General features: G+C 41.7%; 1 protein-coding gene across 1 annotated transcript; it reads right to left on the bottom strand.

Annotated features, from left to right (window-relative positions):
- Positions 1-7541: 7541 nt before the first annotated feature.
- LOC147455302 (putative pentatricopeptide repeat-containing protein At3g01580) lies at positions 7542-10792 on the bottom strand. The gene has a single exon (XM_086514109.1). It carries the CDS (start codon positions 10665-10667, stop codon positions 8295-8297), a length of 2373 nt encoding a protein of 790 aa, XP_086370235.1. The 5' UTR covers positions 10668-10792; the 3' UTR covers positions 7542-8294.
- Positions 10793-11302: the final 510 nt, after the last annotated feature.

Raw genomic sequence — 11302 nt, 5'->3', positions numbered from 1 at the left:
GTTCGAATATGAAGACATTTCGGATGTCAAATCAGAAAAAGTGTCTAAGACTTCTTTAGGGATAGTGTGCAAGGAATTGCCTTGATTCATGCTTTCTTAAGTGGATACTCGTCGACTGGAGGTTTCTCCAAGTATGCCCTGATTTCCTAGTACACGACCAGATCTAAGGTTCATATAGACTTATGAAGCCGTAGATAGAGTACTTACCTTTGGATTGACTTGTTGTCAATTTCTTCCACTTGATTGGATTGCACTTTCTATCTGAGCTACCGATTCCTCGTCTGCAACCTGATTCCTGTACAAATTTAATCAAGTTAGCTGTTCTTCCACAAGGACAATATAGTTTTTGCTAGCTATTATGATTGGTCTACGTGTATCACTGCAAATTGAGCTAATTCAATCACCAGTTGAGATTTCAACTAGACTTTGACAAAAATCAAAGGATTAATCTGCAACCTAGGAACTGAGTGAACATGTACCAATTTGGATCCGATCAAACCCAAAATTTCTCGGTGGCTTTGTATTATGATGGTCTATCACTGTAACAGTTCAAAAGTAAAAAATGATGGCTCTTTGTAGCAGTAGTAAATAATCATGATTATTTCTTTTGTCAGCTTTTTACACTTTCTGGCTTGGTTTGCCAAGTATACAACCTGCTAAGGTCCTTGGACAAGTTTTAACAAGTTTCGACAAAGTCTGTTCAAAGTTTATCAACTGTTTTGTGTCCGCAGACTCTGATTTTAAGAATTTGGCTTAAGTCTCACTTTTGTGATCCAAATTTCACCAAAATTGATTTGCATGGTCTACTGATATGCTTGACCTTGTAGTATGTCCAAATGTGCAAGAATACCAAATTTTGAAGCAGATGTAAATAATCGCGATTATTTACTCTGGCCAATTTTTTGCAAGTTTTTGTCCCAACCTTGACATAGATCTGTTAAACACTTCAACTTAAGGTCCCTAGCCAAGTTTCATCAAGTCTGGACTATTTCTGATCAAATGGTCATCAGTTTTCTATCTGCAGACTGTCTTTGCAAATTTGGTCACAATTTTCAATCCAATGATCCAAATCTTACCAAATTTGGTTTGTGAGCTTATTACAACATGGTAAAACCAGTGGTATGCTAACTTAGTCAAAAAATTTGAAAAATGGGATAGATGTAAATAATCACGATTATTTATTATTACCAAAATTTTGTATCTTTTTGGTCAACTGAGCATGTACACATGTATATCACATCAATACAAGCCTATGAATCAATTTTCATCAAGTTTGGACTATTTTTTCCCAATTTACACTCAAGTTTCAGAAAGTCATTACCAACTTTAGTTTTTACCCAAATTTTTGCCTGTTTGATGATCCAAATCCAATGTGCCTTTACAAAAGTTGTTTATACACATGCAACGAGTCACTGTTATTAACCTTTTTCAAGTTTGAGCTGAAAGTAAATAATCGTGATTATTTACTTTATGCCCAAAATGAACAATTTTTTACACTTTTTTCATGGACAGTCTTTTCATGAGTTGTTTTAAGCCTATGAATCAAGTCAAAACTTAATTTGGCCTAATGTCAAGAAAAAGTAAATAATCCGAGTTTCTGCCAACTCTTGAAATTTTTACCTCAAAGTGTGCTTGAACTTACCCACTGGTGCATACAACTTTTAAGCATACTCTCCAGTCGAATTGAGGGGTTTGAAGTCTTTTCGTTCTATTTCTAGCCGTAGACCTGAAATTTTGTAACTTCAAATACAGATCACAATGATTCTTTTGGAGAGAGCAATGTTCTGAAGTCCACCTCCGATCCTACTTACGCTACTCCTAAGTTCTCGTGCAATGGGGTTGTGGAAAGTGTCCACAAACACTCGTTTTCTTGTTTTTATGGTTTTCTGAGCATTGATTTTAAGACTTGTTTCATCTATCAATCATTCTCAAAATCCTATCTAATTCTACAATCCTACAATCCTAAAGGTACTTGACAAGTACGATTACTTCCAAGCTACCTCTACACAACAAAAGATGACAATCTTAAGCTATGCGATTTCTGAAAGAAAGTTGTTACTCTAAGAGACCCTAGAGGAAGTTAAAGGATAACTTCACAAGACGCTCGTGGTTTTTCCTAGTTTAGGTCTCTTCGTCCCCGGCATCGGCGCCAAATGTGGGACGTGTGTATCCTATCTTATTGCAGGTTTAGCGAGAACCACGATTAAATTGTCAATCCATGGGGGAAAATTTCCAATAGTGCAATTTGACGTTGAGGTGTTGTATAATCCAATCCACTTGTTGGGTTGCAGTGACCTTCCATCCAATAGGGTACCCCAAGTAATGGACAATGACTTTTGGATCAACAATATCCTCGGGCCATAGAAGATGGTGCCATTCCCATTCATTGAGGGGCAAGAGTTTGGATTTCCAAAAATTAACTTTAAGGCTTGTCGCAAGCCCAAATGTATCCAATGCCTGCATGATCACGCACATGTCATCTTGATGATTTCGGGGCATAAATAATGAGTTATCAGCATAAGCCTGCCCAATAAAGTCATTCCCAGAGGGTAGTTGCAATCCATGAAGATGACCAAGAGAAACCAAATGATCCAAATACATCAACAAGGGGTGGGTGGCAATAGCATACAGTAAGGCACTTAGGGGCAAACTTGGAAAATAGAACACTCAAGCAACCGAGGGTAATAATTTCAGCAATCCTTCTTTCCAAGATGTTGGCAAATTCTGCTTATCCCACACAGCATTCATCGTGTAGAGCAAAGGCTCTTTCAAGGGCTCCCAAAAGGAAATAAAAAATTCCATTGTGAGTACCAACCAGGGGAGTGCCATCGATCGAGAGAAAGCAAGGCTAAATGCAATTCATGCTCAATAATATCAACTTCCATGGATTGGGCATCATCGGGAGGGAGAATTAGATGCACCGTAGATAACAAACGTTGTCGTGCATGATGAGTTTCAACAGAAACTGGAGGTGGAGAAGCAAATACTTTCCCAAAGTGCAAAACCATGGCATCACCAAGGTCACATTTAGAGGTTTTCCAAGAGCATGAGCACTCTCTCGATGGTTATCAGCCAAAAGTTGGAGCTTTTGATACACTAATTTGGCATCCTCAACATCTCCCCGTAACTGACGCATATGGTGCTTGCCATAATCTTGAAGGGGGAATAACCTAATGAATCATCTCTCAAAATGCCTCATGAGAGAGGTAGGCATTATTGATGTGTAGTAAACATTTTCCAGAGAGAGGTTGATCACTGTGTAAACCCCCAAAGCTCAAGGTCATCAAAACAAGATAGGATCGGACAACAGGAATGCGTGATCAATGCTCATCTCGCATACAAGTTCATCATATTCTTGCATATGTACGACATACCACCTGAGCTACTGCCCGGAGCATGTTCTTATGGAACTCTGGTACGAGGATTGAGCAAAAAGTGCATCCAAAAACATTCAGATGCAATAGACTCCACAAATCCAACATCTATGTGTGTGCAATAAAATTTGTCCAAGCTTGCAATTCCACCCCCAATATGTGAAAATGACCTGTAGTGTTATCGAAAGATGTGGGGGCACTATTAAAATCACCACAAAAAAACAAAGCATTGAAGAGCCATTGGATTGTACACAAGAGCTGGTTGCAGCTCATGCCTAACCATCATCAAAACACCGGAAAAGCTCATCAAAACAGCATACGCAATCCAGTAACCCTCAAAATACAAGCATTGCCCAGCGATTCATGTTGATTGTGTTCTTGCAAAACAACAATATCTGCCTTTCATGTATGTACATAGTAACAGGGTAATCGCCACTTCGTAGGGCCACATAACCCGCACACATTGTATGAGACGCATTTAACACAACTATGCTGTCAAAAAGCTAATATCTAATTCTCCCAAATGATTTCCTCATGTTAAACTGATCATTTAATATGGGGAGGTACCGGGGGAGTAAAAGCTAGAATATTGGTAAGGCTACCAGGCCGGTCTTAGCAGGGATCCAAAGGAGGGAAAATAGGGATCCAAAGGGGGACATTATGCAAAAGAGCAATGTGCATCAATGGAGCTTAAAAAACCTAAGGTTCAACTCCATTAAGACTTCCATAGGCTAAGGTTCCAAAAATTAATTAAAAAGTCTATTGGCCAAAAGTGGGAAAATTGGATGGTTATGGAGAAACTAAAAAGTCTTCCCACATTCCTAGGAAGGAGTGGGCGAGTCCTAAAGGTAGGGGAAGAGAGAGAAACACACACACACACACACACACACACACACACACACACACACACTCCCAAGCTCTCCCTTTACACAAAGGGAATAATGGACACATGGCAGGCTCCTAGCCCATATGCCCCCAATCTCCCCTCAAATCCTATTGGATGGCCATAGAGGGGGACCAATGAGAATTAGACTAGAGTAATATTAGTATAATCAATTTAAAAATGCTTGATAAAAGAACCAATAGAAGTTAAGCTCCCTGGAAGACTATTGGACAGTCTACCAAGAGGTCCAATGAGCATCCAATAGCCCAATGGCTTGCTTGATTCCTATTGGCCAGAAGATTAAACGGTCCAATGAGAGTTTAAATAAATTATTTTAATTACCTAAAGCTCTCACAAAAGGGGAAAGGGGGACACTTGTCAAAAGGCTATCAACTATGCTTCTTAATTGTTATTGGATAAGCTCTGGAGGAGCCAATGGGAAGCCAACAAGAGCATTTGGGAAGAGGGGTCGACCAAGAAGAGAGAGAGTTGGCATTTTACACTAACCAATTTTGCTACACCCACACACAACTCATGTGTTGAGCAAGAACTCCATCTCCTTCTCCAAGCATCGAGAAGTAGAGGCCTACACCAAGAACTCTTGGCTATGGAATGCAAATCCAACCAAGAGCCAAGATTCAATGGCATGCTCATGTCCTCTACCATGCTAATTACTAAGCTAAGCTACGCTATTTGAGTGATTATGTGAGGATAATACTTCTTTCTCGTAAGATACATCTTCTTCCTCTCAATCTTTCCTCATTCCCTGCTAGTTCTCACCATCTTTGAAGGTGTGTGAGGTCTTGGGACTAAGGCTAGGCCCACTAGGTGTGTTTTTCAAGCATAATTTGGTGCATGAAGCTTCCATCTTCATTGCACCAACGAGTTTTGTCAAGGAACACAAAGATTGTATTGTACAAAAGTCTCCCTTGATGGGAGCAGCTATAATACAAAGCCTTTTTGGAGGGTGGACCGGTTCCATGTAAATCCGGTCCTCAACTGTTGTCAATTGTTCTATTTCTCTCTCTTTTCAAGTATTGTCTATGCCAAACTAGCTAGATGTAATTGCCGTGTTGCTTTCTTCAACTAAGTACTCTCTCTATGTTCATTAGGAACTTGTTATGCTCACTATGTTATCATTTTCCGTTGCACACAAGTTACTAGTGCATTAAATGTTACAATGCATTCTAAGAATATGCAGAAGGCAAGAGAAAGAAGGTGGCTAAGTTGACGTGGCCATATGCACATCAACATCAACCAGCCGTGTTTTGACTTCAGTATCATGGATGCCTATATTAGGGGAAACAACACCATCAAGGGATGGAGAAGAAGCCCCATGAAGCACTGCATCTCTATAAGAATGCACCACCTTGCTCCATGCTTCCGCAAGTGTGCGATTATCGTTACAAGGAAGGGGGTTTTGCACCACAAATTTCACAGCAGGGGGTACATAATTGCAAGAGGAAAGCGGTAATTGTGCTTTGACAGCCTTCTTGGGGGTCTCCCAAGGAGATCCTTCATGCGAATCCACAAGCTTTCCCTTAGTAATGGTCTCGTGAGTAACTGTATCCTTTCCCTTATTCGAAGTGCTTGGGGAGCCGGCAAATTTGAGTTTACCTTTATCCAAAGGCAAAGTCGTAGCCAAGGTAGAGGCCCAATAGAAGATGATCTAGGATTAGAGACCTGTTTCTGGGGGGGAACCGCAAGCTCTGGAATTGATGAAGGAGGAGGCTACAAATTTGGCTCAAGACATTCAAATTGCATGTGAAAAAATTTCCCACAGCGAAAACAGGAGTTGGCAAATTTCCCCCATTTGAGCTTGAAAGGACGTTTTCCAATGAGAGGGTCACCCGAGTTGATAGTAATGTCTACAAGGGTGGGAACATTTGTATCCCAAAGCACACAAAACCGATTTTTGTTTGCATCAAGTTTGGGAGGACATATCACTTTACCCAAATGAGAAGCAAGCATAGGGAGAAAGTGTCACCATGTACGTGGGAAGTCAACTATCTCCACCCAAACTGGACACTTGTGACGGATGAGTCTTTGATAGTCTGGAGGTTTTTCCCGGCTCGTATATGCGTCCATCACTCTAAAGAAAGTTTTATCTTTGTATTAACACACTTAATAATAGTACTTCGTATGTGATAATATTACTTAGTAATATTACTTGGAATGTGGTGTGCTCTTGAATTTCTCCTTCATCTTCTCCATCTTTGCCTGCATTTTTGCACTTGTATTGCTAACATTGATCACACTAAACTCTCTCCAAGTTTACTAATTTTGGCTAACAGATTCACTAATTGGACTAACATTGAAGGCCTACACATTAATATTTTCTTATTTAGAGGCTTGGATTGCACCGTAAACTCGCCTATTTGTGTAATCAAGTACCAATGTGTTGGATGTTAGTACTAGCCTTTGCAAAAGTTTTAGAGCTATCTGGATGGTTTACACACTAATCAAGGTGGGTGTGGAGATTCATTGGCTTGTGAAGCACAATTACAAATGCTTTTCTTATGAGTGTGATTATGTTCTTTGTTGAGCATTTGATTAATCCAATTTTCACAATAGCTATTGCCATTTCTATTTGAGTGAGTGATGCAAAAATTGCAAGTGTGCATGCAACTAATTTTTGTTGCATTTGTGCCTAATTGTTTGTGTGCACGCACGCGCGTGGGCGTGCATAAAAGTTCTCATCTACATGATAAATTGACCTTTTTTTTTCAAAATTGGAATGAGGGATAGTGCTACAATGTGCTGAAATTTGCTGTTTTTTACACTCTACTTGCACTAATCTTGATGAATTTTGGACTGATTTGGACGCTAATTTGCCTAGTTTGGCTATTTAGGTTAAAAATCATTTGGCAATTGATAGTTTGTGCAACTTGCAACATGATTATGGAACTTTGGGCTTACTTGTGTGGCCTGTTTTTTTTCTTTTTTTGGGGGGGGGGGGGGGGGGGGCAAAAAGAAGGTTACTTTTTAAACTGTTTTGGGCAATTGTTTACTAATTATTGCATTAGTTATCAAATAATCCCTTAAAATTTGATTATGATGTGCCATTTTTTGTGAGCTGATTTGAATGTGTATGTTTAGTATGTTCATGAGCACCTGTGCATGTGTATTGGTCGACTTTTGAGTGTTCAACATTTCTGGGACTGGGTTGTTTCTTGCCAATCCTAAGCATTTAGGCGTATTTTGCTATTTGTAGTGTGTGGGAGCACGTGCATCGGAGTTAAATGCACAAGGCCAATGCACATGCTCAACAGATCACAATAGAATCTGACAAAACGTTTCAACAAGGTTTGGCAAACAACATTATCCTGAGTGTTATGTCTTTTCAAGCACCATGCCATCAAGTGTAAGTACACTCCACATCATCTCCAAATCACCTTGGGATGCCGTAAGACCAAGCCAGATGATACCTCAGCCGATATGAAGAGCTGAAAACCTCATTTTAAGCCTTTGGCAGGGACAAGGGAATCAAGTAAGACAAACCTGTGCTCAAGCTTAATGCCCTAACCACTTGGTATACCCTTGTAATTGTCCTTAATTTCTCCCTTGCAAATTTATGTGTAAACTGCAAGATCTCAAGAACCTGCTTCGCTACCAAATCTTGCCCACGGATCATTAGTTGAAATGACAGGCATACGGGCGCTCCATTTCACATTGTAGCTATTAAGATGTTGGATGTGCTACACAAATTGGCCTACATATAATGCGTCCATTTAGAGATGAGCTCCTTTCACTGTCTTTGCCTTCATATAAAGCTTTTCTGGAAAGTGTAAGAGCATCGGGCATGGCGCCATCTGCCTCAGCTATTGTAACGCTTATGTTCATTCACACAAGTACAAATTTTCCCTTTTACATTACTCTTCTTCACCACCTGTAGGTGTCTGGTTGTGCTAGAAACAGCCACTTCCAGTGGCTGTATGTATCCCCTAGTTTTGTGGAGACGCTCATTGAAGCAACTGTTCAAATGCAGCAATTTACACCAAGTTAGCATGCCAAACTATTGATGCGAGTCGTGAGATTCACTTTCGAAGCATCTGAACTCTTTGTACCAGCATAATATATGGAGTGCCATGGCTATAGTGCAGATTTAGTGCAAAGTCAAAGGCCTCTAATGCTACGTCCATATTACCATGCATATGACATGCACTAAGCAAGCTAAGCCAAATGCTCATGTCAGCTTCCATCGGCATCCTCTGCAGCACAATGGCTGCCCTTTCTAAATCTCCCGCCCGACCAAGAAGATCGACCAGACAACCATAGTGTGTGAGATTCAGCTCAACATCGTAGTTTCTGCTTAAACAGTCGAAATATTCGAGACCTTCAGCCACAAGGCCAGCATGCGTACAAGCTGAGAGTACAGATGTAAATGTTGCTTCAGTGGGCTCCACACTTGCAAGTTTCATTCTCTCATACATCCTAACAGCTGCTTCTCCTGTATGACCAGAAATGCTTGCATTCCCCGATACCAAATCAGGATCCGGAAGACTATCAAAAACAGCTTGTGCATCCATTATGCTAGCGCAGCTTGCGTATGCATGTATCAAAGTGGCCGCAAGAAAGCCTAGTTGATCATAACCTGAGGAGACCATATCAAAATGTAAATGCTTGCACATCTCCAAGTTTCCTTCATCAATGCTTGCCTGCAAAATGCAGACAAGAGCAACCTCATCAAAGATCACATGCTTTCCCATCTCCTCGTAAACCTGTACCGCCTTTGGTCCCTCACCATTCTCTACAAAAACTGAGAGTAATGCTGTCCAAGAAACGTCGTCGTATGCTGGCAATGTGCTGAAAACAATCTCCACCTCCTCAAGAGCTCCGCACTTGCCATACATAGTTATGAGTGCAGTGCCAACAAGGATATTGGACACATACCCATTTTCACATGCATCCGCATGCAAGGCCTGCCCAATCTCGAGAGCAATTGATTTTGAAACTTGGCCATTGAATTTTGTTCCTTTAGCAAGAAGAGCACATGCCTTGAGGGCTACAACGAATGCCTGTCGATCTGGGTTGAAACCATCTGCTTGTAATTGCTTGAATAACTGCAAGGCGGCTTCTGCATGACCTTGCTCTGTATGGACAGATAGCATTGCAGTCCACAGCACAATATTCTGAGAAGACATTGTCCAAAAGATGTGTTCTGCCTCTTTCACTGCACCATACTTTCCCAACAATGTCAAAAAGGCAGTTTGCACATAATCGTTTGCCGCAAAGCTCTTCATGTTGGCATTGGAAAAAATAGCCCATCCAATCTCCAAAATGGATACTTTGTTTGCTTCCTCATTTCTGCATGAGCTTTCATGGCTGGCAAGGTTGCCGCATGCTTGTAAAACAAATGTCAGTGTGTAGTTGTCCACAATCACATGCTCTTCTTGCATTTGTCGGTATAGTCGTATGGCCTTGTCATCTTGCTCGTGCTCAACATATGCAGCAAGCATTGCATTCCACACCACAGTATCCCGCTGCACCATCACCATGAACACATCTTCTGCTTCTATAATGGACCCACACTTGCTGTACATACTCACAAGTGTGCTCCCAACAAAAATATGAGTAGACAGGCCTCTTTCCCGAGCTTCTGTATGTAATTTCCGGCCCAACTTCAAGTCTGGTATGCTGCCACAAGCTTTGAAGAGGCTGGAAAAAGTGTGACTATTTGCCTCAACTCCATCTCTTTGCATGGACTGGTACACTCTAAGTGCATCTTCTGATTTTCCGCACTCTACATATGCAGATATAATCGCAGTCCAAGAGAAAACTGTCCGTTTTGGCAACCGGCTAGAAACAAAGCATGCATCTTCAAGGGCACCACATTTTATAAGTGTCGCCACCAAGTGGCCACCAAGGTCAGCTAAATTGTCATGGCTGTAACAGCTGATATGGGCATGGATTTGTTTTACATGAGCAACCGATGTTTTGCCATTGCATGCTCGAAGAAGAGAGAGATAAACAGAGGATGGAAGGTATGTGTGTATGGTATCAAGGCAATTGGCTGCTCTGTCCAGATGCCCTTGCTTACAAAGAGTTTGAAGAAGTGACACATTGTGGGCCGAATCAGAGAACCAAATCTCAGGCTGTCGTGCAAGTCCCTGGTTTGGGTGCTTAAAATGAGAGACACCGCAATCCTCACCACTCGCAACAATGCGAGGATGATTGCTGTCGAGGAAATCACCATTCTCATTGCCCTGATATCCAGCACCATCCTCAACGTCAGCATCAATATAGCCAAAGGTGACACCACCTCTTTTATGACAAGTTCTCACAAAGGTTGAGCCCTGTAGGGAGCTGTGGTCGGGAGATTGATGATGGGTGGAGCGCTGCTGCACGTGTGCTGCTTGAGATAAAGGATTATAGCCAGGCAGCGAGGGTGCGGCTAGAGCGCCCATCATCAATAATTCGCAATCTGCTCATTTTCGCGTATGTTGTCGCTGTGCTGCTGTTGTTTCAGCTGTCCAGTGGATGAAGTTGGCTTGATTCCTCGCTTGCCGACGAACTTGTGGGCATCTCACAAAGGAGTGTGTAATATGTATACGAGAGAGAGAGATATGTATATGAGAGAGAGAGAGAGAGAGAGAGGGAGAGAGAGTTCTATTATCGTCCTCGGAGGTCAAATATGACCTATGGGACCAAATGAACATGTCACGTGGTGTGAGTGGAAATCATAAATGACTCTCGATGCTCAAAAATGGTTGAAATGAGTGTCACAATAGAGAGTCCACATCGTGGTTGGGAGAGGAAGGTATGTAGGGAGAGCTCATGGCTGAATATATGGGGAAAAGAGGACCTAATGTGGTCAAAAGCTGAGCACTCAAGTAGTGTGTGGTACTCACTCTCTCGCACTTGACGAGGGCATAAGGTGCAAAGTCGATGACACTCTTCGCCAGTGCCTCAACGTCCTGTCTCGCAGCGTAGAGAATGGGAGCTAAGACGAATGGAGGCAATGGTGCGGATCGCACTCAACGGGATGGGCTCAAGGATGTAGGGATGGGTTCGGTTACCTCGTTCGAAAAAGAAGAGAGATTTG

Source organism: Adiantum capillus-veneris, chromosome 6, assembly GCF_014529385.1.
Source record: "Adiantum capillus-veneris isolate H3 chromosome 6, ASM1452938v2, whole genome shotgun sequence".
Lineage (NCBI taxonomy): Eukaryota > Viridiplantae > Streptophyta > Polypodiopsida > Polypodiales > Pteridaceae > Adiantum > Adiantum capillus-veneris.
Note: the sequence above shows the minus strand (reverse complement) of the source record. Positions and strands in the feature narration are given on the sequence as shown.

What these genes read in the sequence shown, in the direction of transcription:
- LOC147455302 (XM_086514109.1), bottom strand. Translation starts at nt 10,667, where the DNA reads ATGATGGGCGCTCTAGCCGCACCCTCGCTGCCTGGCTATAATCCTTTA.